The 21,280-nt window shown below is 34.1% G+C and overlaps 1 protein-coding gene across 1 annotated transcript; it reads left to right on the plus strand.

The window, feature by feature from the left end:
• The first annotated feature begins 4,010 nt into the window (after positions 1–4,010).
• Positions 4,011–20,122, plus strand: LOC113232127 (myb-like protein X). The gene is made up of 11 exons (XM_026466763.1): positions 4,011–4,025; positions 5,651–5,719; positions 6,630–6,767; positions 10,876–10,983; positions 13,619–14,185; positions 14,806–14,886; positions 15,643–15,729; positions 17,190–17,393; positions 17,735–18,169; positions 18,750–18,809; positions 18,908–20,122. The coding sequence occupies exons 1-11, from the start codon at positions 4,011–4,013 to the stop codon at positions 20,120–20,122; spliced, it is 2,979 nt and encodes a 992-aa protein (XP_026322548.1).
• Positions 20,123–21,280: the final 1,158 nt, after the last annotated feature.

A 21,280-nucleotide genomic window follows, 5' to 3' on the forward strand; every position in this document is an offset into this window, starting at 1 on the left:
AACATTCCGAGTTAAACGTTAGACTCGGATTCGGATACGATATCTTTACCCAACAGCGTTTACGGAGTTAGTCGGTGAAATAGATTATAAGAAAAATAAAAATGCTTTTATATACATTTTTAAGACTTTAAATGCCTAAAATATAGAAATGCATTAGTATATGTTGTTGGGGTTACCGCGACACTGTAGCGCTTCAATGTTGTTGGGGTTACCGCGACACTGTAGCGCTTCAATGTTGTTGGGGTTACCGCGACACTGTAGCGCTTCAGGCATGTTCGCTGAGTCACGCACAGATGGCTTTCATGCCATTCTGAGGCGGGTTGCCTCGCTTTGGCAACGTGTGCGCGGGTGCCCCAACAGCATTCTAAAAACTGTGGTTAATAAAATTGATTGCCCCATCCAGGCCCACTGGATGAAACTTCATGTGGCGATTTAGTTTAAGTCTACATGAGTATGTTAAATTAACTTCAATTTTATAATTTTCAATTTTATAATTTTCAATTTTGTAATTTTCAATTTTGTAAGTTTCAATTTTATAATTTTCAATTTTTTTTAATTTTCCATTTTGTAATTTTCAATTTTATAATTTTATATTTAATGTTGTATTCGTGGTTTATTTTTTGGATTTGAATTGTATAATTATTTTGTTTTTCATTTTTTATTTGTTTCACATTATCTTATTTTATTGTAATTTTAGCATTTGAATAGCATAATACTAACCTTATTCCTAAGTTCTTTACTAACAAACTATGGATAACTGTCCGAAATAAAGTATTATTATTATTATTGTTATTAGTCTTGCATTAAAACAAATTAATAAAATTGAACAAAATCCAGACTTTATTCAAAAGAATAAAAGATTTCCATATTACATTTTTGCTTTATAAACAATAGGACGTTCAGTAACTTTAATTCGATAACCGTGTTTCGATAACGTTTGCCGGTCAAGAAGTTCGAATAATCGTACGGGTGTGACGTCATTACGGTTCGCTTTCGAATACGACAGTTTGACGTTCGATTCGGGTGTCGTGAATGAAAATGAAAAGAAATCGTACGATATCAAATCGACTTGGTCGACAACAGAGTTATCGTAAGGTTCTTCTTCCGACGGGCTGCCTCACCACGTGACCAAGGCCAGTGCAACCTGGCCGAAATGTCGGGAAACTAGGCATCTGTGAAAATACCTATTCGTATGTAAACGCGTTTAATCCCGTTTGCAAATATTAGTACAATGCAACGCGAAACTTTAAAAGTATATATATTTTTCATTTACACCAAAGTTGATTAACTTACAGAATTATGGACAAAGAACCGCGCCCTGGCGGACACCCGTTGTTTATAGTAAAGTGTATATGTATAAATTAAATTTTTATTGAATTGATATTCAATTATTTTTTATGAAATTACTCCACTAGTTTGTTATAATTATTAATACAAAGATCGAACACTCAGAAAAAACACAAAAATTCCTTCGATCCGATCGAAGATAAATCTGTCAAAAATTTCTAATAGATGGCGCTACGACTAAAAAGTCGTTGAAAGACCAAGTACAAAGACACGACGCAAGCACATAGAAAAATTCGTGAGGTCCGTTGGTTCGTTCCGTGGCTTAGTTGGTATAGCGTCTGGCATGGTATGCAAGAAGACGTCGTTTCGAATCCGACCGGATCGAAGGAATTTTTTCTGAGTGTTTTCTCTGAGTGTTCGATCTTTGTATATGTATATTTTTTTTAAAAATTAAGAAAAATTTAGAAATGCTATGCAATTAGAAATAACCACGAAATGACGTACAAGTTAATGTCTAAACCCATTACTGAATTAATCATCATAATTGATTTAAAAGATAAAATTAATATTACTATCTTTTCCTCTTTCCTTACTAAATATTTATGTCTATCTGTTTGTCTGTTACAAAAATAATTACCCCGTAACGTCGTCAGCAATAACAGCTCTACTGCGATAGCAAACCCGCATGAGAAGCGTGCGCGCAACACCTACTTCCAGCAACATATTTACAGATTTAGTGCCATTCAGGGCTTTAAGTCGCAAAGATCTGAGGGGCACTGCCACTGCGCCCGGCACCCTTACCCTTCAAAACCGGAACACAGTAATGCTGACATTACTGCTTGGCGGCAGAAATAGGTAAGGTGGCAGTACTTTCCTGGACGAACTCCTTCACAAGGAGGTCTACTGCTACTAAAATATCAATCACTATATCAATGCATATAAAATTAGGCGACCTATAAAATTAATATACTTATACCCTTAGAATAATAACGCATAGAAACCTAGCCCGCACACGCTAAGTGAGGCAAATTGAAGCGCGCCAAAAGGGCCTACACCAGCGGGCGGGCCTCCAGTGCTCAAGGTCAACTTGCACCGCGAACAGATCAAGAATTTTAGCTAAAAATGACGAAATGTGCGGTAAATGAGTGTAAAAATACGTCAGACAAACATAAAATAGATACTAACATCACATTCCACAAGGAAGTAACGCGTTTCAACTTGTATTTTTATATAAATATTCACTAAAACCATTGACTTACAATTATATGGACGTCGGGTCCGCGCTAAAAAGTGTCCGCACTTGTAAGGCGCTAAAATCGTATACCGAGCGCGACACTCCGCTTTAGTCTTCATTTGTTCTACGGACAGCGCGATACTGCGGTGACATAACAATTTAAATTTCGAATAGGTTGACTTGGGACATTTTTTTCGTGGTTTTTGTATTAGACCCGTCGTCCATTTATTTGTAAGTCAATGACTAAAACCGAAAATTAATCTACTACTAAAACTAGCTTACATGAATTTGATTTTTGCCTCACTTGTGACAGCTCGTTTGATATGAAACTATCATTCTATGCGTTATTATTCTAAGCTTATACCATGAATCATTCAAATGTCCAAAATGTAAACAAAGAAATGAATCATGAATGGATCATGAATTTATTGTCAAAGTGTGAATGCAAGTGTGCTAAACCTTCTATTTTTAACCGAATTATAAGAGAACGAAATGAAAACCTCAATTTTCTACAATTTTAAGTATCTATTACAATATACAACAATAAACAAAATCTTCAGCTACTCACAGTAATTTAAAAAAACTCACTACGAAGTCGATAAAATATTCGAATTCGAGAAACGAAATGACAAATGACGTGTCACGACAAAATGGCGGCACAAAAAATGTTTTTGATCCCGATTGTGCTACCAGTGACACTAAAAGTATTTATTATCTTAACCTGAGTAAACATACATATTGCAAATTGTGAATAGTTCTAAGTTTAATCGGATTACAGCTTAAAAAGAGTTCTAATCGTTTACTATCGTCAAAAATCACAGTACGGAGTACTAAAAAAACTGACACCAAAAATCATTCATCACCTAGTTTGCCACCCTTAGAAGTGGAATAGTTTCTTCAAATATAAATGTGACCACTACTGAGCTACCCTCTTTCCAACAGAGAAAAAATAATTAAAATCGGTTCACAAATTTTTATAGAGTTATCGTGTAACATACATATAAAAAAACATACAGACGAATAGAGAACCTCCTCCTTCTTTGAAGTCAATTAGAAATAGGAAACTGCCATTTAAAATGTATTTTTATGCTCGGTTTTTCCATTTGTTTACGTTTTGGACATCTAATTATAATTCATACTTATAGGCATATTTAGGTTTTTTTTTATAGAGTAGGAAGAATAATATGTATGTAGAATTTTATTTACCTCATTTGGTTCCGATCACTGGTTATTCCACGTGTATATAATTTGTTTCATATAATTCCTTAAGAAGACTATAAAGATATTGCGTAGGTGAAACATAAAGGAAAATGGAGATGACACTAGTTAAAAAATTTAGATAAATATAAACGATTTTAAGAATATCAAAGATCTGATAGTCGGATGGTTTGATAAAATAACAATTAAGTCTTTGGTATTTATACAGACGAAGCGTAGTTTGTTACCTAATTCCGTACGAGTTGTAATTCAAGTTTACGAGTGTGTCAAAATGAAAAGGTCACAGGTAAGTGAATAATTAATTTAATTCTATAATACTAGTTACGCATCCTTCGGATTTGAAAAACTTGGCCCGATCCCAATGCCCCGTTTTCACAAAATTATATCCAGAACATACACTGTCACAGATAATATACTTTTTTTTTAAATGGGACGGTATGGGGAACTCCGAAACCATAGAGATACAAGGAAACTGTCTTAAGAACACCTTAAGAACCAATGTCTTTTTTTGTGAAAACAATTTTGGCATAGTCAAATTTTTGGTCAAGCGTGAGTTTTCCTTGTAATGAATAAAATTGATAAAAATTTTGTTCTATGGACTCAGCTTCTTATAAGGATGATTGTATGGGACGAAAAAAATCGGGACACCAGAACTTAGTCAAATTTAGTGAAGTTTGAACCTTAACTTAGTTTCTAGAAAAGAAATACCATTTATACAATTTATTTCGAACTAAGAAATAAAAAAACCGACCTCAAAAGTCACGTCCCCTAGTTTGCCACCCTTAGAGGTGGGATATTGTCTTGAAATTTCAATAGGACCACCACTGAGGTACCCTTTTTCCAACATAATAAAAATAATCTCAAAACTGGTTCACACATTTTTAGTTAAAGTTATCACGTAACATCATACAAAAAATACATACAGTCGACTTAAGAACCCCCTCCCTTTTTGGAGTCGGTTAAAAAGTGGGAACTTTCGATTTGTTACCTTCACAAAGACAGTACTGTTTTCACCAATTATCATAATAATTTGCAAATTAATTTCAATTGAACATTCCTAAGTTGTTTAAACGGTTTTGCATTTCTTTTTTATTCTGGTTCTCAATTCGACTGCACGTTATTTTTTATATGTTGTATATATAAGTTACACGATAACTACATATTTGTGAAGCGATTTCGATGATTCTTTTTTCATTGGAAAGAAGGTACCGCACTAGTGGTACCATTTAAATTTGAAGAAAATATTCCAGAGTGGCAAACTAGGGGAAGAGTTGCTTTTGAAGTCGGTTTTTAGTAGGTAACTACTCTGTATTGAGTTCATTATATTTCATACATTGACTTACAATTAATGGACGTCGGGTCCGTGCTAAAAAGTGTCCGAACTTATAGTGCATTAAAATCGTATACAGAGCGTCATTCACGCTTTAGTCTTCGTTTGTTCGACTGACAGCGAAGCAAGCAAAATTAGACAGTACTGCGATGACATTACAATTTAAATTCAACGTTTTAGCTTTTTCATATTCCTTTACATGTCACTACGTTTAAATAGGTTGACTTGGGACATTTTTTTCGTGGTTTTTGTATTAGACCCGTCGTCCATTTATTTGTAAGTCAATGATTTCATACTTCATATTTAGTGTGAAATTCAAATTTTCGAGATTTATTACTTTATATTTATTATTTTATTGAAGTGTCTTATTTAAATATGTAGTAATGTTAATGTGTCACTACAAACATTGATATCAATAATTAACATAATAATTTTTGTGGCAAAGCCTATGTGCTTTTCCTAGCACCCGTTATCTTTATACCAAACTTCATCAAATTTGCTTCAGAGGTTTTTACTTTCACGTTTATAACACTGGTTCGGATGTTTTATGTTTAAATAGTAATTTGTTTTTTTTTTTCCAGTTCGCGTTAATTCTTCTCTTCTTTGCAATAACATTTGCAAAGGGGTTCACCATTCGGAAAACTGACGAGGTAAGCAAATTGCCACTATGCTGTACCTACTTAATTACCTCTTTGTAACTAACTTCATAGGCAGGTTTACCGATATTGACTTACTAACATTCAATAATACCTCCAATTAACACAACGTCAACTTAATTTCTGGACTTTTTATTTTTGTTTAGGGTTTTGTTTCTTTTTTCCTCAAAATTCGGGGACCATAATATTAGTAAATAAATGTGGCTGTTTACAAAAATAACAGAAAATGATCAAAACGTAAAGTTAACGTAGTGTTCATTGGAGATCCATCTGGAATAACAAAACAAAACTAAAAATATACACAAACAAATAGATGCGCAAGTGAGTGATATCGTTAGTGAGGCGCGTGTCAGGAAGCTGTTGGAGGCGCTCCAACAGCTTCCTGGCCACTGTCGCGGAAAGAGTCGACGGGTGACGGGCGCAGTGAAAGTGCACCTCAGATGTTTGCAATTTAAGGCTCTGAGTGGCGCACGAGTTGTTTGTTCCGTGGGCGCGTGCCCATTATGTCGTAACGTTTTATTTATCGTTTGGCGACTGTCCCATATCACGACTATCTGTCGTGACAATGTCGTGGACGTTTGTTGTATCGTTGAACGACTGTCGTCTCTAGCCTGTTCCCAATAGATTGTGACTACAATTTATCGGCTCACGGCAGCCGCCTTGTCGTTTGCACGACAGAATCGTTTAAAGCTGCGATTATCTGTCGTGTCGTGCTCCTCAGATCTTTATGATTTAAAGGTCCGAATGGTACTGTTATGGTTATGGACAGGCGTGTAGCTTACCCCCTTGATTGTAAAAAAAAAGATATATTATTGGAAAAGACTTATTGGTGTAAGTCACCACTGAAATCTTCCTACACGGAGGCAATCGTTCTACAAACTAATATAATATACTATATCTACAGCAAAACTCTGATGTATATGCTGTTGAAGAAAACGACAAAGTCATTGCTAGATTGATATATCCGAAACCAGAGGAGCCAACCTTACGAGAAGTACTTTTCTATCATGTTTGGGAAAGACCATACTATGGAGAGAATAAGGTAAGATTGTCTATATATTTTCCTGTTTGTCACAGCCGCGGTATAGTTAGCGGACGGCGGTACTAATCAGGTCGTTTATTTTTTAAAGTGTAAAAAAAATACCGACTACCGATTCTTTTCCCGCGTGAAGATTATGAAGTTCAGAGTTAAGTAGGTATAGTTGGCGAGTTATTATTTGCCCCAATTTGTCCTTCCGCTTCATCTTTACAATACAATAGGACATAATCTCAGTACATAGTACTAAAAAAACGACCTCAAAAGTACGTGGAATTACGTCTATTTGCTAAGTTTTATAGAAATATCCCCTAGTTCGCCACTATACAGGACTTCACACTGGAGATAATAATAATCGGTTCTCACTACTCAAAGTATATTGAGAGAAAAACGCCTTGAATTGGAGAAATAGCAAAATCAACCATTAAAATAATTGCTCCTAAATTAAAGTTAGGCGTTATTTATAAAAATGAATCTTCATGCGTGAACAGCCGCCATCAAAGGTGGATGATTTTCTTCAAAATGAAATGGGACCACTATGGAAGTACCCCCTTTCCAACAAAAAAAGAATCATGAAAATCGGTTCACAAATACCGGAGTTATAACGTAACATACATACAAAAAAAAAGAACATACAGTCGAATTGAGAACCTCCTCCTTTTTTGAAGTCGGTTAAAAAGATTGAGCCGTCTCGGTAACGCACGTGCCATCTTTATACTGCAAACAATTAGTCTTAACATTTTTACGCATTGGCACTTAATTCTAAACAAGAAAATCTTTATGCGGAACTAACTTTGTTGAATTAGGAAATGAAACTATTTTTCCGGATTTAAATCGCGTATATTTGTTTTTTCAAAACAAACCGACGCGTTTCGGGCCCTTTATAGGTCCCATGGTCACGGTTTGTTGAATTAGTAGAAAAAGAGCCGGCAGTCGGTATTTTACGAAGTAGATACATGTTTTAAAAAACGGGATGACGAGTAAAGATATTCAAAACCAAAATTCAGAAAAAGCATTTTGCGCACCAATGATTCGTACGATGGACCAAGATCATTAAGTCCATGTACGCTTTTAGTAAAATAAGTGTTAATTGTTTCATTACTCTATTGTAATAGAAAGGATAACCCGTTCCAAGAGATAACATTCATGGCTAGAGATGGTTAATATAATATATACCTCAAATTATAACGTTAAATTAAAAAATAATTATAACAATTATAATTTGAAAGACATAAAGGTGCTAAAATTATTACTTTTTTTCACTTTGGCTTGGAGTACGTTAAGAAAATTAAACCAAATGCCGACATAATTGCGACAAAATAGCGACATAATTTTACAATATTTCAATGCCATACCATCAGTCTATCCGTGCTTTACTTACGCAGCTAACAAACAAAATCCTTCTTCGTCCTGAGTTATCTCCCTTAATATTTCATAGATGGCACTGTATTCTATGTGAAAATTGCTGCTCTTGTCATTGGTTGAAACAATTATAACGTGAAATACTTTCACATATTATTTATAGAATTTAAGAGGGAGCATGCCAAAAAAGTTTTGACGTTGGTTCCGCCCAAATTTGTGAAACAAATATATGCCTGAAGTTCGCGTGACATGCGACAGGAGATGTTGAATTTTGCGCATTAAAAGTATCAAATTCGTTTTAGCGGAATAACTCTAAAACTAAAGGGATTAAAAAAAATCCGTAGTGAGAGTTCTCGATCATGCATAAATATTAATTATTAATTTTTGTCCTAATAACCTGTAGCATTTCGAGGATAAATCGAAAATATGTGAAAATTAGAGGTCATTTCGTGATTTTTATCTATCGAGGAAACTTTATTGTTTTATGTTTCTGATTAATGTCTATGCTTGAATATATCGTGTAGTTACTCATACAATATTTTATTTTTAACTTTAAAGTGGATATACCCCTCTAAAATCAAATCAAAGATTAGGAATTTTTCCTCTGCTCCCTCTTAACGTTTGGTGCGAAACGCGAAATAGCTGATTAATAATAATAATAATAATAATAATAATAATAATAATAATAATAATAATAATAATAATAATAATAATAATAATAATAATGATTGGTTTATTGATGTTATGAGATGAATTTCACGTTTGAGTACGCTGAGTGGTAATGCTATATTTATCACTTAGCAAGTATTATAATCGTAGTTATGTTATGAATTATAATTTTGGTTACGTTTTAATACGATTTTTAGCTAAAGGTGGAACGTTAGCAAAATTTCATCTGGTGAAGCGATTTAAATTAAGATATAATTCACGTTTGTTTAATTAATAAGTCGTTGTGATACTTGGATATAAAAGTACAAGGGTGTGCGTTATTATTAATTATTGTGAGTGTAATTTACTGTAAATAACCAGTGTAAAGTTCTGTGCAAATTGTAAATATTACATTGTTGAAGTATGAAGGGAAGCTCATTGATTTATCGTAACCACCATATTATGTAATAGTTACAAAACAAATGAAGTCTGTCATAACTAACCATAAAAAACTGTGAAGAATTCTATAGATAGATCATATATGCTATACTTAACAAGTTAGCGCACGTCAACTATTTCACGTTTCTTTCCATTCGTTTCATTATCACACGACCGTGAGCTGCTAAAAACTATAATTTTAGCACTTTAAATAGCGCGCTATAAAAATTTAGCATTTAGCGTGCTATGCGAATATAGCAGTTGATCTCATCTCTATTCATGGGTGCAAGTAATATTTCTTCAACTATACCAGTACGTAAAAGTATTTAAACTAGTTCTTAGCACTATACAGACGGCAAGTGCTTTACCGAGACCACTCCCCTTTTGTTATATATAGATAGAGTATAGTAGTAGTAGATAGATAGATAGTACTCGATAGATAAAGCGATAAGACGAAAGGGTGTAAATAATGTTTCGTCAACTATAACTTAATTATAACATCTAACTAAAATGAAATGGTGATTTTGATAGGTCGTTTTAGAATTGCAACAAACACGTTTAAGTAAACTAGTTACACTAAACCTACGGCAAACTATTATATAATTAATAATCACTTGACAACTTGACATAGGGTAAAACTTTGATAGATGCCACACTTTTTGAAGGAGCCTCCTAATTTAAAAATTATTAGTTTACCATGAATAATTCCTATGGATATAACTAGTTTAGTCATTTACATCACATTAATACTTGATTTTATTGATCTAACATTCACTGATTTTGAAGAGATTGACTTTTTGCAAACCTATTTTTTTGAGGATAGATGCCTACCTATATGGATAGACGCCACACGATGAAAATACTAAGAAGGTAGATGCCCTTTAGAATAAAATAGTAAAATTCAAAATAAAATGTTTTATTTATAATCTTTAATATGTTGTATATACATATTACATCTTTAATAATAAATACATACGTATTTAAAGTTACTACCTACTTCACTTCGTATTTTTGTAGCTATCAAAACATTCTATACAAAAATGTTTTTGCTGTTTGAACTTTGAACGATTTGTCTTTTTGGTACTTGTAATTACTTTTAAATTATTATCATTTACATGTCTTTTTCACTAAAATAATGTATTTCTTTATTTTCTTTTCCTAACGTTTTTGTCTTGTCCTTTGCCCCTAAGGGTACCTATACCGCGAAAAATCGAGGCGACTATCCTATTCGATATGGACAGATACCCTTTTATTATATAACTAAGCTATATACAAAAGAGCGATTATTGACACCTAGGTGCACGTTTAATGAACCAGTGCATAGTTATAATAAAAATAAATCGGAATTTATTATAATTAAGAAAGTCATGCGACAGTAAATACTTGCGTCTGAAATTTTGAACCGTTTATCGTGTTCGTCGCGGAGATAAACGCATGCACAAGCCAAACGCGTCTATTCCACACGAAGCCCTGCAGGAACTTTGATGTGTGGTGTCTATACTCCTTAATTAAACCAATTATTCTTTGTTGCGATTGGGGAAGTTAGGTTTTTTGAAAACGAGGCACCTATCCCACTGCGGCATCTATCCCGGTTTTACCCTACGTTAAACAATTATGAAGAATTAATTATAAAGACAAGATGCATAAAACAACTTATACTTTCCAGGATGTTCAAGAAATAATTGCACATTCAGATGTTCCTGAATTAGATGGTACTGAAAGAAGCTTCACAAACGGTCATGGATACCAATACACTGAAGCTTTGCCTGGAAAGGTAATATATTTCTTCCAAGATATACAGTCGTCTGCAACATCACGTGCACCTGTAGCAAAATTTTGAAGTTCCTGCGCGATCTCCGTGATGTATCCGATAAGAATCGCCAACATGGCTTACCTACTGATTTTACTGATCCGCGGTGATTGAGACTTGGTAGCTTTAAGTCCACAAGAGAGTGATTACCAATTAGTAGGGCCTTCAGTGTCGCTGCACTAAAAAATCCGAGTGTTTTGATTGAATCGATCATATTAAGTTAGAAAAGCTACAAAAAGTAGCTATAAGAGGAAACTTGTTTAGATGGTTATCTTCTTATGTCCGAAATAGATGTCCAACAGTAGTTTTAGGTGGTTACTCATGTTCGTCTATGGACATCCCCTCCGGTATGCCCCAATGTTCATTCATTTTCATGATTTTTGTAAATGATATCGCTTCCTGTTTTCTGAACTATAAAATACTTTTATATGCCGACGACATGAAAATTTTACGTAAAATTAAGCATATAAATGACTGTCTTCAGGATGATTTTATTACATTTCAAAATGACTGTACTGTAAACAAATTGGACCTTAATGTTTCAAAATGCTACATGAGTACCTATACCCGAAAACCCACAAAAATATTTCTTGCTTCGCTAACTAGAGTAGACTCGATTAAAAATTTAGCAGTAACTTTTGATAGTAAAGTATGTTTGATCAGCATATTTTAGTTAGTTAGTTTTGTGTTAAGAATAGCATCGGAATTTAAAAGTATCAAAACTTTTAAAATACTTTTTTGTGCTTACGTACGTAGCCATCTGGAATACGCCTCTCAGGTGTGGAATCCTTCTTATGATGTGTATTCTGCACGAATAGAAGGCGTCCAAAAGAGATTTCTACGTTGCTTGCAATATCAAGCCGGTTTATTTCTGCCAGACTATGAGACTAAGCGTCGTATTCTAGAACTCTACTCAATGCTCAAGTCAGGATTTAAGTATGGTTTAAAGCACTCGAAATCATACTCAAGTCCCTGCCATTAGGGTCGTATTTTCAGTGCTTGTGTTTCCAGTGCAATCCTGACTTGAGCATTGAGTAGAGTTCTAGAATACTACCCTAATAGTCGCAAATTTCACTTTCTGCCATCATACAAACGGAGAGAAATGACTGATTTAACTTACCTAACTTGCATAGCAAACGGCACTGTCGATTGCCCTGAACTCCTTGAGCAAATAAGATTACGCACAAGCAATGCACTGAGAAATCCTATCACACTTTACGTTCTTTATTTATTATGTTTTTTTTTCTATAAGTAGGCAACTTACTTTGTAGTTTATTTCTATCACTTTAAATAATTATCTCTAGATTTTTTAATTAGCCCTCAGCATAAATGCGCTGGCCTGTCAGGCGTGTATTATACTTTATTCTATTCTTGTTACCTAGCTGTGAGTTTTCCAAATATAATGAAAATAAAAAAAAATAAACAAATAAAATAAAACTGTAGTAGCATCTGAGCTACGCGCCTACCCATAACATTTGCAATGGCAATGTCACTACGCCCATCACCCCGGAGCATATATTCGGCAAGTCCTGTACCTATGTTTTCAATGGCCACATTATTGTTTAATGACAGAAATAAGTATAGCAGTAGAGCTCCTTGTGAAAGAGTTCGTCCAGGGAAGTACTATCATCTTACCTATTTCTGCCGCCAAGCAGTATAGTGAGCGTTACTGCGTTCCGGTTTTGAAGGGAAATGGTGCTGGTGAAATTACAGACACATGGGACTTGTCAACTTTACGGCTATCGTCACATTTTTATCGTGACTTTTTTTATATCCTCAGACGACTGTCGTTCTAATTCTTCCCATTATCACGACAGTCTCCGATTGGGGCGATGCCAATCTTGTCAAATTTAATTCTACCAAAACGCTGGCGTGCCTTTTCCCCTCTAAACAGAGTCCCTTTCACCTGACTTCGAGTTTCCGTGATATATCCATACCGATAGTCGACCGTCTCCACCTACTTGGAATGGACCTGTCGTCCAATCTGAACTTTGGCAGATACATTGAATCCATGGCCAAAAATACCAGCTTACTTATTTCTGCCACCAAGCAGTAATGTCTGCATTACTGTGTTTCGGTTTGAAGGGTAAGCATGCTGGTGAAATTACAGGCACATGGGACTTATCAACTTATGTCTCTTGGTGGTGGGTGCAATGGCGATCTTTGCGATTTAAAGCTCTAAGTGGCACTGCAACTGTAATGGATAAGTGTCTAGCTTATCAGGCGCACGAGTTGTTCGTCCTATCATATAATATTATAAAAAAAATCTATAACTTGGACCTTTTCAATAGACATAACTTAGGTGTGCATGCTACATCCTCGACCTCATCGTCACTTTCCATCAGATGTGAGATGGAGGTCAAATGCGCACTTATTTTTTATAAAAAAAGTCTTGAACTGATATTCAATTTTTTTTTTATTCAAATGTAAGTGTGCATTTGAACTCCATCTCACCTGATGGAAAGTGACGATGAGGTCGACGATGGAGCATGCACACGTAAATATTGCCTATTTACTCTCGCCTTGAAAAGGTCCAAGTTATAACGTTCTTTCTTAATAGTTCCCACTATTAGTAGTTTTTAGATAAATTATTTTACAGATTTCTGCTAAATCTGAGCACATTTCAACGTCCTCTTCTTCATCATCAAGTGCAGAATCGGAGTTAGGAAGTTCCGAAGAAAGCTTCAATTCATCAAGTGAAGAATCAGATGCAGAAGATTCTGAAGAAGATTTTAATTCGTCGTCTCACGAGAATAGTGAAGAGAATACATCACCGGAAGTATCCAACGAAGATCAACATGGTGATACACATGGTGATACACATGGTCAGCCTCAAGGTGAAAATAATGAAAGTCAAGGACATATTGAAGCAAACTCAGACGACACTAAAGAAAAACAAGAAAATACAGAGCATAAAGACAACAATACTGAATCTCCAGAAAAAATAAATGAGCAAAATCATGGAGATGATAATAGTCAACAACAAAAAGAAGACCAGAAAGAGCAAATAGAAGTTGTTACCGAATCTCATAATAATAGTACTAATGAACCAGAAACAGTGACACCGGTGAACCAAAATGTAACAGACGGAGTAGAAAATGAAGAAGACGAGAATATTGAAATTGATGTAAGATTTAAGGATAACAGCGACACTAAAGACGAAAAGGTATAAATTGTAGTTTAATTATGTAGTACGTATACTTATTACCTACATTATGATTACTAAATTATTTTGTTTAAACGTCATATTTTTTTAATAATTAGTACGGCGACTGCCATAGATTATTAATATGCTTAATTACGTTCATATTTGCTAAATGTAACATTAACATGACATAATTAACATAGATTTTGACAATTTGTGTCAGAATGAGTCATTTTCAATAATAATAATACAATGTTTGTTTTATACTTTTAGACAAAAAATAATAATCCAATTCCGGCTGCAGAAGAAAAGGTAAGTTGTTAAGTTTCTACACTACAAGTAATAACCGGTTTAACTAAAGCATTTGGCAAAGTTACTAACGTTTATTTTATTATTTCTCATGATTATTTATTACTTTTAAATATTTAAAAGGAAACGAAAAGTTACTTAAAGGAATATAAAATCAACTGTATTTCTTAACTGTCTCATAGGAAAAAAAATGTTTTAGATAAAAGATATCAAAGTGTTGCCTCAGGGACTATAGTTAAACCCACTTTTGTTAGAAGTTTATAATGAGAGCTACTAGGTCCGGTAAAGTTGATAAAACTCCACTTAAATGATATTCTTTTAATTGTTTTTAGAAAATAGCTGCACGGAACCGCCTCTTCGACAATGCGAAAGACAAATATCAAAAAAGAAATAAAAGAGAAAATAGTCCACAGGTAAATATTAGGTATCATTCGTTATAACACACATCCTTTTCAACTAATTTTAAGGTGTAAGAAGAAGGTTAAACATATTTCCACTAAAGGCCGTTCTTATGCTTATAACAATAAACAAGGAATCGAAGCTGCAAACTCCGCGTTTTGTTTGTCAAGGTAATCATACTGTCCATAATAGCACAGTTGCAGGTTGCTAAGATATCAGTTAATCTAGACAAAATGAATACGACATTTTTGTATTATTTTATTCACGTATTGCATAAATAACACTTTTTTTAAAAAAAAGCAATTATTTGAAGAATTTAAGGGTACGTGTGATGGTGAAAATACAGGCACATGAGACTTGTCAACTTATATATCAGGGTGACAGACGCAGTAGCAATGTCCCCCACATTTGCGATTTAAGGCTCTGAGTTGCACTGCAACTGCTATGGACAGGCGCGTCGCTTAGCATCAGGCGCACGACTTGTTTGATAAGCTCATTGTAAATTTCAAATTATATTTCGCACATAAATTCCAAGAAACTCACGGCTGCAAGCCGGGGATTCGAAGCTACTGCCCTCTGCTCGAGATGTGATAGGTCAAACAATTTGGGTACCATAACATTTTTTATTGTTGTTGTAATGAAATTTTATTATCCTCCATTAATATGAATTACCTATTAAACTAAAAATATTATGCATTGATATATTCCCTGCGCACAGCTCCCTCCTTTATCGCCTTGTATACTAATATCCACTGTATTGTGAATTTCAGCCTATACCAGAAGGTCCGAAATTACCTGAATTACATTACGAAAACCTGCCAGGATTTATGAGATTACTTCTTTCTACTGAAAACCCGGTAAGTCAATGCTAATAATGTGAATGTTTTTTTTTTTAAATACCTATGTATTCTAAGGCTCAATTTCCGGCGGAACGAAGTGGAATGGAAGTCAATGCTCGAACATTCCAGCGATCGCGCCTTAAGTATGCATGCGCGAGAATTCCGCACAAGACTGTGCGAGACTGTCATATTTTGTGAATTATCCAGGCAAACCCTGGAGGTAGACATTGTAGTGTAGTTGTGTGTGGATAGAGCTCTGTGTGTAATAGTAATGAAAAAATCTATATAACGATTCATGTGTGTGGTAAATATCTAATAATCGGCTTGAAATCTTAGAACTAGAATGATAATGTGTTAAGTTCTTCTTCTTTTTATGAACATAGGAGGCTGTAGCAGAATATCAGCGGCGTTGTGACACACTCAGCCGTTTGTGTGTTTTGCGACAGACCTTTTTATCTCACACCACATTTCGTACCTTTGCCATAGTAAATCCACATGTGATCACGTCAAAAGTTCTTTTATCTCATAACATAACACGAATTAAATGAGACAATTTATGCATATGAGAAATGTTGAAATTTTGCAGATGTGGCCTTGTTATACCATGGGTGTCATTTAAAGAATATGTTGGCATAGGGCTGAGAATACCCAGGCAGTTCATAATGACAAAATAGCTAGACTGGTTTACGTCCGCTACTTTCACAGTTTAATGACATACGGCATTTTGTTTTGGGGTAATGCACTGATATTAATAGAATCTTTGTGCTGCAGAAACGTACAGTTATGGCAATTTACATACTGGCCCCAGAGCGTCTTTGAGAGATAAATTTGAAGATTTCTTACACTAACGTCACAGTGCATTTATGAAAATATTTATGTTAAGAAAAATATATTTTTTTTAATGAAAAATAGTGACAGTCTATAAATACGAGGAATAATAAATAAGCTAGCTATCCTTGTTAGTCGTCTTCATAGATTCTTAAATTAAGGGCAATGTATACGCTTCTATAATAAGATTCCTATTGATATTCAAAATTTGCCATTTACAAGGTTTAAAACTATTGTGAAACAAAAAACTTTATAATAAAGATTATTATACAACTTCTGCATACTTGGATGACAAAATTTCGTGGCCCGTTTAACTCTTGCAGGTGTTCTCGATCTAAGATGTATAAATTAAATATTGTAATGATAAATGTATTCAAATGTATATTTACAAAGAGCAACCTCTAGAGTTTCTTGCTCATTCTTCTCATGGGGAATCTGCCTTGCAATTGAGCAATAGAGTTTAATCAGTATGGCGATTTTATGTGTAATTTGCTTACTTATGAAATACGATATTCGTCAAAATTGCCTCATACCACACAAATATCACTAACACTGTTCCCATCCGACCAATTCGCTGTGAGCGAACCGTTTATTCGTAAGTAATAAATTTAACATCAAAAAAATTAAACAATGATGTGACGTGTCCCCAGGTCGAAGTATCTGAAGAACTGTCCAAATACGAAGACTTGGATGAAACCAACGAAGGAGAAAATGACAAAGACGCTGAGTATTTCAAAGAACTTTTAGCTGATAAAATTCATGAATTATTGGCGAGTGCAAATACTGATGAGGAAATGGCAGTTTCTAAGACATTCGGTATGAATCTGACTGAGAATGGGGGCTATGTGTGGAATGTAAGTATGATTTTTTTAAACATGCATAATGATGATTTTTTAAACATGAATAATAATGCTTGAAAATTACGCATGAAACAGCGTTTTTTTTTGTGTAGACATACATAAATGGACTTGCTGCGATCGCCATAACACCAGCTCAGCTACTAGGTTATTAGTTGTTATTTCTGTTGAGTACGTGACGCTAGTGGAGACGAATGGAAACTAAAGAGTCACCTGAATTGTACCACTGTACAAAATTCGTTTTCTCCATTATCCTGTCAAGAATACTTAATTTTTTGTTATTGCACAATAATTTCGTACTAAATATACACAAACTTATAGTTTTAATTAATTTACAGAATCTATGGAGTGAACCTGGATATTCTTTCGACGTTGGCAGACCATCCAAAGATACAGAGAAGCCTACAGACTCTTACAGTGAAACCACATTTAAACCTTATGAAAATATTGACTCTAATAACAAAAATCCAAATGAAAATAAACCACTAATTATTGATTATGTTTTAAACGAAAATTTAGACGATATTTATGTAAATGTGCACAATAATAACCCGAGAGTTATGATAATGGCACATGAAGAAGATAAAGCATCTGTTATTCATGATAAAAACGAAAATACAGGCAAATCTTACCAACACAAAGAAAACCCAAAAGATACACGGAAGAAAACTAAACACGGACATAAAGATAAGATAAACAGTGATCCGAAGGAAATTGGAGACGGCAATAAGGGACAAGTATCAGCAAACGTATGGGAAGATTTGCTAAAAAATGTAAGTAGATTAAATATCCATTCTATATCTGTGGTGTTTAAATTTATTTGATTTTTGTTTAATTCTATTAAAGCTTGATATCTCGAACGGAAGACAACAGAATTGGCATGCGTGAACAGTTGAAACGGTGTTAGCTAACGCTGTAAAACAACAATAATTGTCTAGTTTAAAGAACGCCAGTCTCTCCCGTCTTGGCACTCCGCTATTCTTATACTGAGTAATACTGAGGACTCGGTGTCCAGTGACTTTAGTTTACTAAATCATTGCTTGCTTCAATGGAGGAGGAAAACATCGTGATGAAATGGAAGATGTTGGAGAAAGTTCACACAACTCTCCGCACATAAGAATAAGAATATGTTTATACATAACATAATGTAACATGTGTGAATTCCCTACTATTGCTACAACTATGGCTTTAACACTATCTGGTATTCCCCATAGTTGTGAGCATCTTGCGTACGTAGCAAGAAATGGAACACTAACGAAAACGTAAATTAAATGTTAAGAGAGCGAAACGGCAGACCACATCGCCAGTTTCATTGACATATGAAATGTAATTAGATTATGAAATTATTTGCAGAAAGAGTTCTGGAAATGGCTGGAACAATGGACTTCATTGTACATAGAACAGTTAATGAAGGTAAGGCAATAATTCATCGTGTGGTTAACCTTGCACGTGCAAAAAGGCCAATATCAGTGAGATAGTTTTAATTCTGAAAACCTTTCTCTTTTTTCCAGCACATCAAAGTAATGATTCATGATGAAGTACTACGACAGATACACAATTATTCAGATGATATGTTCAGGAAAGAAGAAGATGAGGAAGATATCCCCATCGATAAAAGAAAAGACAAAGTAAAAGATAAAGATTCAAGGGATAAAAAGATAAATAAGGATATCGATATTAAAATACAACCTAATAAAGACAGTGATGAATCAAGATCAGACAATTCGATTGACAAAAATGACGCTAAAACTATTGAGAGTAAACACAATAAACATCTTCCTACAATAAAACCTGACGCTGACAGGACGGAAAATATACCTGACGACGTGAAACTGGAAAACGTATATGGAAATTCGGTTGGAAACGAACAAGTGACCAACATTTTCGTGTTTTATCCTAAAGAAAATTTTAGTTCTATTATATCAGAATTAAAACCTGAGGTGAAAATCAATCAAAACAAGTCGCTTGAATCTGAGAACAATTTGGAATTGGCAGCTAAAAAAGATATCGTACAAGATCGTAATATTTTGGAAAAGAATTTTACAAACGACAGCTCGAAAGAAAAAGATATACCTCCCAAAAAAGATCCAAGCAGTGAAACTACTGTCACTATCAATAATGAAGAAAAGAACCAATCATTTACGAAAGAGGAACATAATGACGTGAACATCTTAGAAAATACTCAAAAACTCTCTTCGAAAGAAAAAGACATCAACGAGGAAAACAAATCAAATTATGAAGCAGTCGAAATTGAAATTAAACCTCATTCAGATCAGGAAGTCCAAGAATCTACTACCAATAAACAGAACGACGAAGAATCTAATATAGAAAACCAATCCAATCCTAGCGACACTGAAAAAGACTCGAAAGAACCCCACGAAGCATCGTTAGATGCAAAAGAAGTAAAAGAAAATATTGCAAAGGAAAATGAAAGTAACGAGGAGCAGCCTAAAAAAGATTTGGAAAAATTAGATATAGAAGAAAGTAATAAAGATATAGAATCAAAATCGACTGAACAATTAAATTTAGAAAGCAAGGTTGTAACAGAAAATGATAAAAATTATGAAAACATAGCAGACTCCATAAAGACCGACGAAGGTAAAGAAGAGCAAGATAAAGACAGTGAATCCGGGAACAGTAAACAAAAAGATGAATCACAACAGACTAGCACAAATCTTGAAAACGACCTAGGTCAAAGAAATGTAGACGATACGGCGAAAGAATAAAAATACCATTTAAAGATAAAAGATAAATATAAATTTATTACAATATAAATTAATCTAATATAAGTAAAACAAATGTAAATAAATTATAGTATTAAAATTTTGATTACAATGCATTGTTTTTTATAAGAATTCTCATACCCAGACAAGTTACTTTATTACTGTATTGATCGATACGTAATTTTTCAATAAAAAATTTATAGATATATCTTTAGAATCCAAATCTAGACTAGATGCTCCATGTATTTTTAGTAACAGTAGACTGTGAAAGAATTCATCCAGGGAAGTACCGCCACGTTATCTATTTCTTCCCCTCAGATCTTTGCGTTTTAAAGCCTTTAAAGCCTAAAGTTATGGATAGGTGTAATTAATTATTTCATCTAAGCTCGTAAACAGTGTCATAACATACAGGCAAAGTCCATCGTAATGTCCAAAATCATGCACACAAGCTTTCTCACTACGCCCTATGGATTTATTACGTCAAGATGAAGAAGTCAATCAAAGGCAAACTAGAGCAAAAATTATGAATCTCTTATACCAACCTCGTTGCCATAAAGTAATTTATAAGAATACTGCTTCAACATGTGTATAATTATTTACAATAAATTACCAAACGAAATTAAATTGTTACAAGGACCTTAGAATAATAACGCATAGAATGATAGTTTCATATCAAACGAACTGTCACAAGTGAGGCAAAAATCAAATTCATGTAGGCTAGTTTTCGGTTTACAAATAAAGTTTTAGTGAATATTTATATAAAAATACAAGTTGAAACGCGTTACTTCCTTGTGGAATATGATGTTAGTATCTATTTTATGCTCGTCTGACGTATTTTTACACTCATTTACCACACATTTCGTCATTTTTAGCTAAAATTCTAGAGCTGTTCGCGGTGCAAGTTGACCTTGAGCACTGAAGGCCCGCCCGCTCGTGTACGCCCATTGGGCGCGCTTCAATTTGCCTCACTTAGCGTGTGCGGACCAGTGTTGGGCGTTAATCAATTAAATTTCAATCAATAATTCAATCAGATTAAAAAATCAATTCAATTGAAATCAATCGCAATTAAATCAATTGCGACGCGTCGATTTTTTAATCTTATGCGATTTCAATTGAATTGATTTTAATTGCAATTAAATTTGCAATTAAAATCAATTCTGG

The sequence above is a fragment of the Hyposmocoma kahamanoa genome, unplaced genomic scaffold (assembly GCF_003589595.1).
Source record: "Hyposmocoma kahamanoa isolate Upper Pololo Valley unplaced genomic scaffold, ASM358959v1 67, whole genome shotgun sequence".
Lineage (NCBI taxonomy): Eukaryota > Metazoa > Arthropoda > Insecta > Lepidoptera > Cosmopterigidae > Hyposmocoma > Hyposmocoma kahamanoa.